We start from the raw sequence: 17,113 nt of genomic DNA, 5'->3' as shown, positions 1-17,113 counted from the left end.
AAATTTACAAGACTAATTTTTATATATTTTTATAGTGCTAACTAAATTTGCATCGGGATAAAGAAGAATTTCCCTTTTACCCAATCACTGATGTGGGTAACTGTAATGACTAATGTAAGCAACGTGTATTAGTCAGTACTTTCCAGAGTCTTGTGAAAAAAAATATCACAGGCATATTACTCGCGCTGGATTCGAACTGACAGCCCTTGCATTTCTAGAGCAGTGGCTTTTACCAAGTAAATTATAGTATTGTCATTGTTTAAACTTTAAATAAAACATTGGGAGAGCCACGTTCATCATCATTCCAACCACCTCCTAAGTACTCCTAATACTATGATGAGGTACCTCATCGTACCTCATCATAGTTCTAGGAGTACCTCCGAGGGTCTTGGTGAAATTGAAAGACTGCATTTTCACTCAATAATCGACCTGTTATGTTCACAACAGGGCCTTAGGGCTAGGGTCTAGGCCTTAGCCTGCACAGCACTAGTATAGGTTTTGGCGTCCCATTATAAGCCAAACATTGGCAAAATATCAATTTTCCGACCAGGCAGTACAAAGCAGGAATTCTCAGAACAGGGGGGGGGGGTCAAGTTACAGATGACAAGTCTAATTTCCTCATTGTTGTGTTATAAACTGAAAGTAAAAAATTCAGTTTTACAAAACAGCATAAAAACTGCCTCTGACATGATGCCTACAGGAATATCACTTTAGGAGGGGTCGGAGGGGAAATGGGTTACAGCTTACAAACATGCACTGTTACAAACTTATAAAAACCTAACATTAACCATAACAGCAGCCTTTAGAATAGAGCTTCTAATATTTTACCCATGCAGCAGGACTTAACAATAACCTGTTTAAACTTGCCAATTAATGCACAAGTTTACTATCTGATTTGTAGTATAGCCAATTAGCCTAATGCACAAGTTTACTCTCTCACTGATTTGTGTTATTAATAAATTTGTGTTGACTTCCCTAAAACCTCTTCATTTAAAGCACCATTCCACTCTCCTTATAAAGGGAAGGTATACCTTTGGTTTTTGGAACTGTTCAATTGTTTTAATCCTTTTTATACAAATTATATATAAAAATATACAACATTTGTAACTAACCTGTGAAAACAAATCCAGATAAAAAGTGGTAGTGTTTTGGAGATATCACAACAAAACATAGTGATTGTATCCATGCTGGAAGAATAATCAGCATTTGGAATACAGACAGTGTGAGAAACATTTCTGACAGAAAAGCTTCTCAGATTCAATATTTTTTTTATAAAAGCTTTTATCTTTTTCCATAACTACATTACTACAAAATTAACTGATTATCAAAAGGCTTTTATCAATAACTGCTGTACTTCTACCAAGTAAGTTGTTATTGCCATTATATATATATATATATTAATTTTAAAAGTGATTACCAATTGTATCCTTCCCTTTAAATGCCGCATTTTATTTTGGTGATTTCTGTTTCTTCCCTTCCTAAAATAAGTGCTGTCACGCCCGGTCATTGACCTCGCTAGCATCCAAGTAACCCCTGAATCAATCACTCTGTGCCTCGTTGAACCCGTTGGACCTGAGGGTTCTATCTACTACTTCCTAGTCACCAAGTCCTACTTAGACGAAACCCGGACTTGGCATAAAGATCACTTTGTGAACGGCACATCTGTCTGTATGGCTAAACATGGTCTCACCTCAGCGGTGATGTATAACGTGAACGTAGTTGCTAGAGATGATGATTTTGGCAGATCTGCAAGTGATTTTATTAATATCACAACAGGTATTTCAATCCACTCAAAGCTCTACTGCACCCTTTTTCATGTTTTTAGTGACTTGAACTCGAGGGAAACTTTGTAAAGAAACCTGACAGAAAACTTAACTTGTTGAAGGAAGGGTCATAGATTGATTTTTGGGCAACATAAGGCTGACTTATATTATAAGCAAAATTATAAAGAAAGATACAATGAAAGTCACTTGGGAAAATTTCGTCTAAAAACAATGTCTACCTTGCTGAGAAAACAGTGAAAGAACTGGGGAAAGTTTTGGCTGAAAGCAGTGTCTATCTTGCTGAGAAAACAGTGAAAACAGTGACAGAACTGTCAGTGGAGATTCAAGGACTAATCCATCCACATTTAGTGAACAGATACCCGCAGCATTCATGAACAGACGCCACCTCAAAGAATACTTCTCATATTCAAATGTTTTTGGGTGAAAACAATTATCCAAACCAAATTACTTTAAAGGGAATCCTTTCTCAAAAATGTTCATACTATCAACAGCTGTGTTCTTTTTACCAAGTAAGTTTTTATGGTTATTTTGAAGTATTTACCAATCTATGACCCTACCGTTAAGGTTCTGATGCTGAAGTAGAACGATTGCAACTCTTCTGGGTTTTGTTGATCTATATGGAACCAAAGTTGATAAAACAATTCTCAACTGAATATGGAACCATGGAAATTCGGTGAATTCCAGGACAAAGACATATGTAAAAAATCTCTCGATTGAAGATTGGGGGAAAATGAATGGGTATAAAAAAGTAATTCAGGGACGGTGAAAATGAATGGGTATAAAAAAGTAATTCAGGGACGGTGTCCATGTATTCTAGATATTATTACAAAGTATTGATTGATTTATACAAACAGAGTAATACTTCTATCCCTGATTTGACAAAACATTACAAAAGGGTGCAGAGAGATTTATAGCAAAGACTTTCTCTTGATTACCTTCACTGTGAAAACAAACCTGAACTAACCTCCAAAAATCACTCCATAATTAGGAAACATCAGGGTTACTTAGTTAAAAACGCAAGCATGCCATGGCTGAAAGCTTTTATGTTGTGTTTGCCTTTTATCAATATTGTTTGCAGAGCAATTTTGTTGTTTTATAAAGCAAGTTAATTATGCGTCAATTGCTGCTATATTTTTACCTTACAAACCAACCCCACATGCTGCATGATTCAGAATCGAAATTAGAATTCACCCTTTTAATCTATGTTTGATATTTTGACCAAAATAACACCACAAGGTTCTGCATGACACGGTGTGAAGAATAGAATCTGCTGGTCACACTTCAATATTTCCATCTTTTCATTTGAGTCAAAATTTTTGGTACTGTGACATTCATTCTATTGCAATAAGGAAATGATTGATGTTCGGTACTGTGACATTCGTTCTATTGCAATAAGGAAATGTTCGGTACTGTGACATTCATTCTATTGCAATAAGGAAATGATTGATGATCTTCCTAAGTTAGACCCATCTGATTTTTTACTCTTACCCGCAGAACAATCAGCAGAAAATTTATCAAATCGCCTGATACATGTAGGTTTAAAAAGCTTATGTAGGCCATGTGTGAAGTACGCACTCGCTTTCAGCCAATCACTTATTGCGAATTGAGTTAAATGTATTTCTTTTTCCAGTGTCTGGTTTAATTCCTTATCAATGATGTTCATACCCTGCCCAATGGACATTTGTATGTTGCTGCATGGAAAAGAGATAAAATTTTTACAACAACACTTCATTATAGCCTGTTTTTTTAACAACATTTTAACCTGTTATTCCCAAACTGCTCTGGTTTTTCTGAATATTTTCTCCCAATCTCTATTCTACCTTCAGTTTTTCACAAACTCAACTTTCCGGATCCAGAGTTGCAACTCCTTGATGGCAACGTTACCAAGGCAACCGTTCAGTGGTTCTTTGAGAACCAAACCAACATCAACAAGTACATATTTTCCTACAACCAAACAGACAGTTATCCCGGGGGGTTTAAAAAATATCGATCTGATGACCTGGCTGGAACAATGCAAAACATCACCCTATATGGTATCTATCCAGGGGCACGGTATGAACTCAACGTACAAGCATTCAGCGGGCCGCTGTCAACCACTATTTACAGAGAGTGGTTTCCAGGTAGGTTGAAATAGAGCGAGGTAGATGGACTGGCTTCGCCTCATACACAAGCTAACATGAAGGGAAAAAAGAGAAAAAATGAGAACAGTTTAAATAGAATTAAAAGTAAGTGCAGATCCTTGCAAATGTGGGCAGATCAAATTAATGTAACAAATTAAAAATTATTATAAATGGATGTTTTCTATGGATGAACACTAATCATCAAGATTAAAACCAAGGATAAACTCCAACTAAAATTTTGGCATGCTAAGGGCAAACTGCTTAAACTTGAAATTTGAATTTGATTAAAACTCACTAACAAACTTCATGAACTGAAGGTTAATCACAGAGTCATTTCAACAGTTAAAATAGATAAGGTTAGGCTTGTGTATGTTTGTGTTATAGCAGGCCTGAAATTTCATCTTTAAAAGACGAGGACATTAACATTCTGTCCAGGGCACTTCCATTGGAAAATCTTAAAGTTAATGGGAAACCTTTGGAGGGGCACCAAGGCCAAATCCAGGGGCAACGAAGGCCAGGACCTATGGTACATCATTTGAACCTCAAATGTATTGTTTGTATTTCAGAAACGGAACCTCCATCAAATGTAAGGGTACTTGACCCCACAGCAAACAGCATCAGACTAGAGTGGATCTTCCCTCCACACACCCCACCCCCTCTGGTAAAATACTTCGTCATCTCCTGCAAAGCACAGAACTACAGATTGAAACCATTAATGACATGGCAAACCAGAGAGACTTTGTTTCTTGTGAGTGAACTATTACCTGGTGTTACTTACGGATGTTCAGTAGTAACTGTCAGCAGAAATGGGAAATCAAGCTATCCCCAAAACATCACTGTAGACACTGGTAAGTTAGGTACTCAATCACAATATCATAATCATAATCATAATCATAGATTTTAAACCAATATTTGTATGAGAGAGATTGAAGCCTCCTTTGAAAGGGTCATTTATTTTGACTAATTCTCGTCTGGTCTCCTCGGATGATTTACCAGGAGGAGAAGCGACCAGACCAGCACCATGTTCATATCAATTAGAAAATGAAGCTATCACATTACTAAATTTAAGCCCCCTATTTAGATGGAATTTATAGGGACTGATTTTCTTCTGGTTTCCTCAGGTGTTTTGCCACCCACAGGTATCAGGATTAGTGAGCGAACCAGCTCCACCTTCACGATACAATGGGACACACCAGAGGGTAACTACCAACATGTCACAGTCACTTGCTCTCAATGCCTTCAGAATGAACAGGTCATTGGTTCAGGAAGTAACACAGCTAGGTTTGAAGGGTTGAAGTCTGGGATTGAGTACAATGTCACACTGGAAACATATCTTCACTTGTCCAGGAGTGACCCAAATGTGTACAACGTACTGACATGTGAGTAGCTCACAAACTATTAGCTTTAAAGACAAAGTATACCTTTGGTTTTTGGAATCGTTCGATTAATTTAATCCAATATAATATAGCCTACCTTTGCAATTATAGAGCAGTGTCTTACAAGCGGTACCAACTGCTAAAATATAGGATTCAAACTGCCGATGGCTACCGGGCAATCTTGGTGGTTTAGTTGGTAAGTCACTGCTCTAAAGTTGCCTTTTTTTTCACGTTACTTGAGAAACTTGATTCACTTGTGACACAATGTGATCCAATCTTACTGATTTGATTTCGTAGTGCCAATGGGTCCATCGAGCCTCATTGTAGATGTCCTGGATGACATCAAACTACAGCTAGTTTGGACCAGCAATAATTGCCAAGGTTGTGTCGTGGACTTCTACGTAGCTACCCTCTTCCTTTCTGGGACATATCATCAAGTCGCTGTTCAGAATGCGCCATGTAAAGAAAGAGATTGTCATTTAGTGTTTGATGATCAGCTACTACCGGGGCAGGAGTATCGGGCTGAGGTGAGGGCAGACAGGGGAGGACTTCTCAGCTTGCATCCAGTCACAGCCATACAACGAATACGTAAGTATTGGGCTTTCTGGTATTGGTATGAAATGGCACATTTTCATAGAGCTGCTTAAGCACAGGTAACAGCAAAGCATTTCAAATTTGAGCTTACAAGGATAAGGTTGGCCAGTAAATTGGAGCCCTGATTGTGATCAAATCTTTGGCCACAATTTGTACAATGAGTCATATTTTCATGCCAATTGTTATTTTTTCCTTTCTTAAATGTGCAGCACCAGGTGTCCCTGGCCCAATTACCTTCAAGTCAGTTACCCACAGTCTGCTCCACATGGCCTGGACACCCCCTAGGGGCATCGTGGATCGATACATCATCGGGATCTGTGAGGCAGATCAGATCCGATCCTCGACTGCCTGTGATACCTACCATGTTGAGGTGAACTCTTCAATAACGGACTTTAGGTGTATTAAGTTGAAGGCTAGTACGAGATACAACATCACATTGACTGCTAAGTCTGATACTCTCATCAGTAGATTGAGATGGGTCGTCAAATCAACTACCTTCCATTGTGAGTTCTCTGCTAGTTCATTCTGAATGCTTTCAACAATTGACTAGAGCGGGAATTGAACCTTCAGATTAATAATAATTAACCATTCTTATACAGGGCATATCATCTTGAGATCCCAATGCACTGTCAGTATTTTTCCTACATGTGAAGCTATATGTTGAAGTAAAAGACTGACTCTTTAACAAGGTTCTCTGGCACATAATGCTGCCAATCAATCCATAAACACTTTGGCAAACCCCTTCTATACTTGGTTCTTTTTCGTGCATTCACAACACATGGGACCTTTGGCCCATTCAAAGGACGAAGCTGTGGTTATTTAGAGTCTTGCTTAAGGACACAAGTGTCATGACTGGGACTCAAACAAACACTCTGCTGATCAGAAACATCAGAGCTTGAGCCAGTGCTCTTAACTGCTCCACCATGACATGCAACAGATTAATGTGTGTCGTTCTGTCTAGCAGTAATAAGTTATTTGAAGCTCAATGACTTTCACCTTAAACTGCTACAATAAGAACGCCTTTATTCTCCAGATCCTAAAGCCGATGATGACCCTCCTAAAGCACCGAGTAGCACCAATGACATCACTCCTTACACCTTCCCTGTGACCTTTGACACGTCCTACTTTGACAACTCTGAGAGGGATATTGTGAACTACACTGTTCTGATTGCAGAAGCAGGAGGTGATTCAATTATAACTCATTTCCTCTGCTGGGAGGGACTCTAGCCTTAAGTCACATGTGTCATCGCAAACAAGAAAAAGGGGGGAAGAACAATATTTCTTTTTTGGTGGTTTTTTAATTGTGTTCGACCCATCCCAACACCAGAAAAATTTAATCTTAAAGGGTTTTACCAAAGTGAAGCAGACAGTGTTCATGTTTTGTTTGATATACCGTATGCATGCAGATCTGTGAAAACTTGGGCTGAACCGTTCAGGATGAATCCATTGTGTGAGTCATTAGAGAATTGTAAAAACCCATACAAATTGTTCAGCATGTAAACACATACATGTATTGTCCTCATATGTTGCTGTATCAGCTAAAATCAGAGGGAAATAATCCAAACAATAAACATGGTTCTAGCTTGTGAACTTTATAATCAGTGAGCTTTCAGTCTATAATCAAACAATGATGTTATATTTCATTACCATCTTTGTGTACAATATTTCATTTGGTAATATTTCAATAGCTAATCACAACACAACTATGCTAACCAGAATAAGGTGACCAGCCAAAGAACCATATCACATACCATTTATGAGTGGTTTCCTGCTCAGTTCGGCTTCGCAGAATCAGATGGGGTTCAACAAAAACACAGATTTGAAAAGTAATTAATCTTTCAAAAACAATATTTTCCTGTAACTCCAGTATTATATCAATTTTGGGTTGAACCAAGACAACTTGACCAGAGCAGCGTTCTGCCAACTGAGCTATCCAACCCTAATGCTGGTGGTCTCCTTATTCTGTCAAGTTCATTATTCACCAATGTTAGTTTGAACCAAGACAACTTGACCAGAGCAGCGTTCTGCCAACTGAGCTATCCAACCCTAATGCTGGTGGTCTCCTTATTCTGCAAGTTCATTATTCACCAATGTTAGTTTGAACCAAGACAACTTGACCAGAGCAGCGTTCTGACAACTGAGCTATCCAACCCTAATGCTGGTGGTCTCCTTATTCTGTCAAGTTCATTATTCACCAATGTTAGTTTGAACCAAGACAACTTGACCAGAGCAGCGTTCTGCCAACTGAGCTATCCAACCCTAATGCTGGTGGTCTCCTTATTCTGCAAGTTCATTATTCACCAATGTTAGTTTGAACCAAGACAACTTGACCAGAGCAGCGTTCTGCCAACTGAGCTATCCAACCCTAATGCTGGTGGTCTCCTTATTCTGCAAGTTCATTATTCACCAATGTTAGTTTGAACCAAGACAACTTGACCAGAGCAGCGTTCTGCCAACTGAGCTATCCAACCCTAATGCTGGTGGTCTCCTTATTCTGTCAAGTTCATTATTCACCAATGTCAGTTTGAACCAAGACAACTTGACCAGAGCAGCGTTCTGCCAACTGAGCTAACCAACCCTAATGCTGGTGGTCTCCTTATTCTGTCAAGTTCATTATTCACCAATGTCAGTTTTTTATTCAGACATAAATGAAGCGTTTGTCAACAACCATTCTGGTATCTCAGTTTTATTTATGGGGCTTATTTGATCTTGTCTTTTGTGCAGCTGTTAGCCACGCTGATCTGCCGACCCAAGGCAATCTGACTGAAGGGCTAAAGACTCGTACATGGGCAGTAGCCATCGGTCAAGAAACGATACAACGTTACCAGATTGCTGAACACTACTCTTATGCTGATCTTACTGCAGGTTTGTATGACTACCAGTCACAAAAAATAGTATTATCCACTAAATAATGAAAATATTAACAACTAGTTCTTATATAACTAGTAGCCATCGGTCAAGAGTCTATACAACGATATCAGATTGCTGGACACTACTCACATGCTGATCTTACTGCAGGTTGGTATGACAACCAGTCACGCAGAACAGTATTAATATCCACTAAATAATGAAAATATTAATAACTAGTTCTTATATAACTAGTAGCCAATCGGCCAAGAAACTGTACAGGTTGGTACATGTAGGTTGGTATGACAACCCCTGACTGTCAAATCATCTCCATCCATCACAACATTCAAGACAAACTTAAAATCTTACCTGTTCAAGCAAGCATACTCACACAATTCTCGGTCCTAATTGGTCTTTCTCTCTTCAACTCAAGGGGCATGAGCGCCTTCTTTAGGCATATACCGAGCGCCTTCTTTAGGCAAATACCGGCGCTCCACTAAGTGTTCTTTATTATTGTTATTATTTAACCAGTCACAAAATAAAAAACAGTATTATATTGAAAATATTAATAACTAGTTTGTATATACCTCATTTAATAATAGCGTATGCGCTTATTATCAGTGTCAAGTCATTTGGCCAATAACATTCTATTAATCTTTCTCAGCTCCCTAGGGAGTATACAGCTCATGCTATTGTAGCTCACATTAACCCAGTGTGGAAATCAAACAGTGCCTAAAAACCCAAACCAGAAGTTAATTGAACAAACACATTTCATTGTTTGTGTGTAGAATCCGGTAAGCGAGAAGCCTACGCTAGTAGAACGATTGTCATTGGTGAAGAGTCCTGCTCTGAAGAGAATAAAGACGTCTATTGTAATGGACCCTTGAAGCACAACAGGATATACGTGTAAGAACGCTCAAGATGTTTGCATATTCAAATATTTCAGTCTATTTTTTGTTCTATTACTGAATGATACTATATTTCTTGTTATTTGAGGGAAGGTACGTTTGGTAATCAATCTTAAACTATGTGGCCATAAAAACATTTGAAGTGTATAGCAGCTTTCAATATTATAGAGCATTTTGAAAAACATTAATTTGACTTCAAAGAAATGTGGTTATAAAAAAAAGATGTCAGTTTTTATGCTCCAAAAGTGTTACTGTTGGTAACTATTATGAATTATTCTTCCTGCGTGGACATATTCAGTCCGGATTTTCGGCAATATCTCAGAATAATACCATTTTTTAAATGAATTTTTTCTCATGTTAGCTTTATTATATATTTCTACATTTAGAATAATCAAACAGTTCAAATAATTGAAGGCCTATATACTTTACCTTTAATTTACATTAAACAACTTTTTTAAAAGTGTTTTTAGTAATCTCAAAAACTATGAATGTTACTTTTTATTTTCAGCTACCAGTTCCGAGCGTTCACTAAAACCGGCTACTCCGATACTCCGTTCTCCAGACATGTTCTCTTACGTGAGTTAAACAACCCTTTTTCCCCACATAATGATACTTAAAACAGGGAGGCATTGTTAACAATTTGTCTGTATTACTTCTGGGCCTAATGTCATGGCTCTACTTGTCAGGAATTCTGCCACTATGCATCCCAAAGAATTGTTTGATTTACAGGGCAATGCAAGTGTAAATTTCCACTTCAAGATGGACCATGAAGGTGGACAATGATCTCTGTCTTGTGTAGAAGTAAACCTTTGTATAAGGATTCCTAAACAGGGCTCAACTTAGGGAAAAGGTCTACAATGTGCTTCTCTAGTGCTTAGGAAACTGTCGGTATCAGCTCCTTGAAATCTACATCTCCAGGGTTATCTAATTGGAATCCCATCATTTTAGCTTTCCTCCAAAGATCTGAATCTACAACTCCAGGGTTATCTAAGTATTGGAATGCCATCATTTTAGCTTCCCTCCAAAGATCTTGATCCTAGTTTCAGACATGTTCTCTATCGTTAAGATCAATCTGAACTCTTTGTCAAACTGAACCGAGGAGTCACATTTGAAGATTTCTTTAGATCTGTTGAAATCAAGAAAACAAGCAATGTTTCCGAAATGATACTTGTTCTTATAAGTGGCTTTATTTATGTTTGTTGTTGTCTTGACAGCGGAGGATAATACTGGAGTTGTTGTAGGCATCAGTGTCATCCTGGTCCTGCTCTTTGTGATCGTCCTTGTCCTCATTAGCATAATCATGATGCGCAAATTCAGGTAGGTGCCAAGAAGCACACACAGTCCTCAAACCTTTTAGACTCTTATCAACATCCCAGAAAATTGTTGCATTTGAACACTTCATTGCAATCTTTAAAGTTCAACATATTGGACAGGTGATATTTACACTTGATTCTGGGGGTTGAACAAAGAATTGACTAGGGTGGGTTTCGAACCAACAAACTCTGGGGCTCTACCAACTGAGCTATCTAGCCTTATGTAGGCGGTCTCCCTGTTTTGTCAATATCTTTCTTCGAGGTGCCAAAGTTATCTGAGAAGTTTGTTCATCATTATCGGAGCGCCGAGAGCCTGCTCAATTCTGTGAAGTTCTGCATCCATTAGATCCGAATCTGAAAGACCACTCTACTGGGTTCTTTACTTCTATTCTTAGCATTATTGCAGAGTGCCTCTAGATGATGTAGGAAGACGTCTAGATCAACCGCGCTTCCAATTAATCTCTGTTCTGACTATTTTTTCCAGAGGTACATACGGACGCTACAAGCCAGCTCATTCCATGGAGCCGTTACCCATCAGGATGATGACCCGCGCATCAACCCGGCTGCGGAATTCCCGTCCAGTCCTATTGACAGACTTCTGTCATGACTTCCAAGTAATGAATGCCCATTGTCATTATGGATTCTCACAGGAATATGAAGCTATGGTTAAAGTAGGTCGTAAACTATCCAGTAATTCCGCTGTGCTGGCTGCAAATGTTAGTAAGAATCGCTACACTAACATTCTACCATGTAAGTCAAATGTCTTTTGATTACATTTAAACTAAGTGACTAGCTCTAACAAATTTTCAGTTAAAATTTCTACTTTTGTAATAGTCAAATGATAAAACTGCAAGGGAATCTGAATCTAAATTTTAAGTAAAACTAAGACACATTTATTTGAACCTGCTACTTTGGGATTTATGTGCCAGCAGTCACCAACTGAGCTATCTAGCCCTATGTTGGCAGTCACCAACTGAGCTATCTAGCCCTATGTTGGCAGTCTACCAACTGAGATATCTAGCCCTATGTTGGCACTCTACCAAATGAGATATCTAGCCCTATGTTGACACTCTACCAACTGAGCTATCTAGCCCTATGTTGGTAGTCTACCAACTGAGCTATCTAGCCCTATGTTGGCAGTCTACCAACTGAGCTATCTAGCCCTATGTTGGCAGTCTACCAACTGAGCTATCTAGCCCTATGTTGGCAGTCTACCAACTGAGCTATCTAGCCCTATGTTGGCAGTCTACCAACTGAGCTATCTAGCCCTATGTTGGCACTCTACCAACTGAGCTATCTAGCCCTATGTTGGCACTCTACCAACTGAGCTATCTAGCCCTATGTTGGCAGTCTACCAACTGAGCTATCTAGCCCTATGTTGACACTCTACCAACTGAGCTATCTAGCCCTATGTTGGCACTCTACCAACTGAGCTATCTAGCCCTATGTTGGCACTCTACCAACTGAGCTATCTAGCCCTATGTTGGCAGTCTACCAACTGAGCTATCTAGCCCTATGTTGGCAGTCTACCAACTGAGCTATCTAGCCCTATGTTGGCAGTCTACCAACTGAGATATCTAGCCCTATGTTGGCACTCTACCAAATGAGATATCTAGCCCTATGTTGACACTCTACCAACTGAGCTATCTAGCCCTATGTTGGCAGTCTACCAACTGAGCTATCTAGCCCTATGTTGGCACTCTACCAACTGAGCTATCTAGCCCTATGTTGGCAGTCTACCAACTGAGCTATCTAACCCTATGTTGGCAGTCTACCAACTGAGCTATCTAGCCCTATGTTGGCACTCTACCAACTGAGCTATCTAACCCTATGTTGACACTCTACCAACTGAGCTATCTAGCCCTATGTTGGCAGTCTACCAACTGAGCTATCTAGCCCTATGTTGGCAGTCTACCAACTGAGCTATCTAGCCCTATGTTGGCAGTCTACCAACTGAGCTATCTAGCCCTATGTTGGCACTCTACCAACTGAGCTATCTAGCCCTATGTTGGCACTCTACCAACTGAGCTATCTAGCCCTATGTTGGCAGTCTACCAACTGAGCTATCTAGCCCTATGTTGGCAGTCTACCAACTGAGCTATCTAGCCCTATGTTGGCACTCTACCAACTGAGCTATCTAGCCCTATGTTGGCACTCTACCAACTGAGCTATCTAGCCCTATGTTGGCAGTCTACCAACTGAGCTATCTAGCCCTATGTTGGCAGTCTACCAACTGAGCTATCTAGCCCTATGTTGGCAGTCACCAACTGAGCTATCTAGCCCTATGTTGGCAGTCTACCAACTGAGCTATCTAGCCCTATGTTGACACTCTACCAACTGAGCTATCTAGCCCTATGTTGGCACTCTACCAACTGAGCTATCTAGCCCTATGTTGGCACTCTACCAACTGAGCTATCTAGCCCTATGTTGGCAGTCTACCAACTGAGCTATCTAGCCCTATGTTGGTAGTCTACCAACTGAGCTATCTAGCCCTATGTTGGCAGTCACCAACTGAGCTATCTAGCCCTATGTTGGCAGTCACCAACTGAGCTATCTAGCCCTATGTTGGCACTCTACCAACTGAGCTATCTAGCCCTATGTTGGCACTCTACCAACTGAGCTATCTAGCCCTATGTTGGCAGTCTACCAACTGAGCTATCTAGCCCTATGTTGGTAGTCTACCAACTGAGCTATCTAGCCCTATGTTGGCAGTCACCAACTGAGCTATCTAGCCCTATGTTGGCAGTCACCAACTGAGCTATCTAGCCCTATGTTGGCACTCTACCAACTGAGCTATCTAGCCCTATGTTGGCACTCTACCAACTGAGCTATCTAGCCCTATGTTGGCAGTCACCAACTGAGCTATCTAGCCCTATGTTGGCAGTCACCAACTGAGCTATCTAGCCCTATGTTGGCACTCTACCAACTGAGCTATCTAGCCCTATGTTGGCAGTCACCAACTGAGCTATCTAGCCCTATGTTGGCAGTCTACCAACTGAGCTATCTAGCCCTATGTTGGCACTCTACCAACGGAGCTATCTAGCCCTATGTTGGCACTCTACCAACTGAGCTATCTAGCCCTATGTTGACACTCTACCAACTGAGCTATCTAGCCCTATGTTGGCACTCTACCAACTGAGCTATCTAGCCCTATGTTGGCAGTCTACCAACTGAGCTATCTAACCCTATGTTGGCAGTCTACCAACTGAGCTATCTAGCCCTATGTTGGCACTCTACCAACTGAGCTATCTAGCCCTATGTTGGCAGTCACCAACTGAGCTATCTAGCCCTATGTTGGCAGTCACCAACTGAGCTATCTAGCCCTATGTTGGCACTCTACCAACTGAGCTATCTAGCCCTATGTTGGCACTCTACCAACTGAGCTATCTAGCCCTATGTTGGCAGTCTACCAACTGAGCTATCTAGCCCTATGTTGGCAGTCTACCAACTGAGCTATCTAACCCTATGTTGGCAGTCTACCAACTGAGCTATCTAGCCCTATGTTGGCACTCTACCAACTGAGCTATCTAGCCCTATGTTGGCAGTCTACCAACTGAGCTATCTAGCCCTATGTTGGCAGTCTACCAACTGAGCTATCTAGCCCTATGTTGACACTCTACCAACTGAGCTATCTAGCCCTATGTTGGCACTCTACCAACTGAGCTATCTAGCCCTATGTTGGCAGTCTACCAACTGAGCTATCTAGCCCTATGTTGGCAGTCTACCAACTGAGCTATCTAACCCTATGTTGGCAGTCTACCAACTGAGCTATCTAGCCCTATGTTGGCACTCTACCAACTGAGCTATCTAGCCCTATGTTGGCAGTCTACCAACTGAGCTATCTAGCCCTATGTTGGCAGTCTACCAAATGAGATATCTAGCCCTATGTTGACACTCTACCAACTGAGCTATCTAGCCCTATGTTGGCACTCTACCAACTGAGATATCTAGCCCTATGTTGGCACTCTACCAAATGAGATATCTAGCCCTATGTTGACACTCTACCAACTGAGCTATCTAGCCCTATGTTGGCAGTCTACCAACTGAGCTATCTAGCCCTATGTTGGCACTCTACCAACTGAGCTATCTAGCCCTATGTTGGCAGTCTACCAACTGAGCTATCTAGCCCTATGTTGGCAGTCTACCAACTGAGCTATCTAGCCCTATGTTGACACTCTACCAACTGAGCTATCTAGCCCTATGTTGGCAGTCTACCAACTGAGCTATCTAACCCTATGTTGGCAGTCTACCAACTGAGCTATCTAGCCCTATGTTGGCAGTCTACCAACTGAGCTATCTAGCCCTATGTTGGCAGTCTACCAACTGAGCTATCTAGCCCTATGTTGGCAGTCTACCAACTGAGCTATCTAGCCCTATGTTGGCAGTCTACCAACTGAGCTATCTAGCCCTATGTTGGCACTCTACCAACTGAGCTATCTAGCCCTATGTTGGCACTCTACCAACTGAGCTATCTAGCCCTATGTTGACACTCTACCAACTGAGCTATCTAGCCCTATGTTGGCAGTCACCAACTGAGCTATCTAGCCCTATGTTGGCAGTCTACCAACTGAGCTATCTAGCCCTATGTTGGTAGTCTACCAACTGAGCTATCTTGCCCTATGTTGGCAGTCTCTTTAACCAAATGAGCTATCTAGCCCTATGTTGCCAGTCTCCCTACTTTATCAATTTTTTTTGGGGGGTGCTAGTCAGAAGCAATTCAACCTGTACCTGCTGTATATCCAGGGATCACATCCAAGGTGACAATACGAGGAGATGCAACTTTTTATTTTAAACATCAAGTAACCAGGGAAACTTAGTGTGTAAATTTTAAATGGTTGTGGATCGAACAAAATTTTTGACCAGACGGAGACTTGAACTTGCGACCACTTAATTTACGTGCCAGTACTGACCGAGTATTATAACAATGCATTTTCTATTCATTTCTCTTTTGCAGTTGATCGAACTCGAGTCATGTTAAGTCCAGTGGATGATGTTGAGGGTTCAGACTATATCAATGCTAATTACATACCTGTAAGTATTTATTGTAATAGTAATGATTAATAATAGTTTTTAGACTATTGATCCTGACTTACAGCTGAGAAGCTGAATAGCGTAGGACGCTGCTACAACAGGGCCGAGCTACAGGCATGTAAAGGCACCTTTGACAGCCAGTAACATTGACCCATGCATGACTCCATTAATGGAACACAACTTGAAATCGAAAGTGTTTTAATGAAAATGGGAAACCAGAGGGCCTGGAAAGAAAACTTCAAGGCACAGGAGAGAACCAAGGCATATCTTTACTTAGATAAGGCCCTACTCAGGAATTGAACTAGGGTCACTATGATTAGAGGCAAGTGCCTTACGCACAATGCTCTCAAGCCAACCTATTGTTCCCATCATCTTAGAGACAACACATTCCCTGGACATGCTGGATGTAATTTGTTTACTTTCAATCATTTTTTCTGCTATTGTATTTTGCCTTTATCTGTTTTCAGTATTTTACCACTTACATTGCATAAGAGTGTGTTTTACTTATTATTGTCCATTCTCCAGTAATATTTTTTTTGGTATCTGCTATTGTCTTTTGCCTTTTAATCTTGCTTTGTTTTTGTACACAGCGCTTTGAGGCTGTTTTGCGGCAATACTGTGCTTCATATATTTCTTTATTATTATTCTTATTGTGCATGATGTTGATTAGTCTTGGTTAAGATGAGGTTCTATGCTTGGGGTTGTAGTTGCTCGAGCCCGCATTTGCAAAAATGCTGGTTAATAACACTCCTTTTATTCCCCCCCTACCCTTCCAGGGTTACAACTCACCAAGGGAGTACATCGCCTGTCAAGGCCCCTTGCCAGGAACAGTAGATGATACATGGAGGATGGTCTGGGAGCAAGATGTGGCTACTATTGTCATTCTCACACAACTCATTGAAAAAGCTACGGTAAAACAAAGTTCCATCTCAGAATCCTGCATTATACCTTACTCTTTGCAGTTTTATTTGTTATATTTAATGTGTTAGCAGCGGTCACCGTAGTGATTTAACAAATTTTGGTTTTGCATCGGGGATAACATAATTGACAGTCTGCTACTTACACTTAAGTTCAGTGTCCTGTTGGGGCGACTAGTGCAAAGAGCTGAAGTTCAAATGGCTTAGTCACTAGTGTGGGTTC

The 17,113-nt window shown here is 40.5% G+C and overlaps 1 protein-coding gene across 3 annotated transcripts in view; it reads left to right on the top strand.

The window, feature by feature from the left end:
* LOC139939686 (tyrosine-protein phosphatase 10D-like) overlaps positions 1-17,113 on the top strand; it is a 36,200-nt gene that overhangs the window by 12,599 nt on the left and 6,488 nt on the right. For 2 of the 3 annotated variants that reach the window (XM_071935754.1, XM_071935755.1), the window contains 13 exons: positions 3,611-3,904; positions 4,471-4,752; positions 5,026-5,283; positions 5,578-5,868; positions 6,084-6,377; positions 6,908-7,057; positions 8,599-8,739; positions 9,510-9,627; positions 10,138-10,205; positions 10,844-10,946; positions 11,427-11,692; positions 15,897-15,973; positions 16,750-16,884. In XM_071935754.1, coding sequence (XP_071791855.1) covers positions 3,611-3,904; positions 4,471-4,752; positions 5,026-5,283; positions 5,578-5,868; positions 6,084-6,377; positions 6,908-7,057; positions 8,599-8,739; positions 9,510-9,627; positions 10,138-10,205; positions 10,844-10,946; positions 11,427-11,692; positions 15,897-15,973; positions 16,750-16,884 — 2,477 coding nt within the window. Of the gene's footprint in view, positions 1-1,488; positions 1,777-3,610; positions 3,905-4,470; positions 4,753-5,025; positions 5,284-5,577; positions 5,869-6,083; positions 6,378-6,907; positions 7,058-8,598; positions 8,740-9,509; positions 9,628-10,137; positions 10,206-10,843; positions 10,947-11,426; positions 11,693-15,896; positions 15,974-16,749; positions 16,885-17,113 lie in introns of all 3 variants that reach the window. The other variant, XM_071935753.1, reaches the window with a different exon arrangement.

This window comes from Asterias amurensis, chromosome 7 (genome assembly GCF_032118995.1).
Source record: "Asterias amurensis chromosome 7, ASM3211899v1".
Taxonomy (NCBI): Eukaryota; Metazoa; Echinodermata; class Asteroidea; order Forcipulatida; family Asteriidae; genus Asterias; species Asterias amurensis.
The sequence above is the reverse complement of the archived record's forward strand: the minus strand, read 5'-3'. Positions and strand labels throughout refer to the sequence as shown.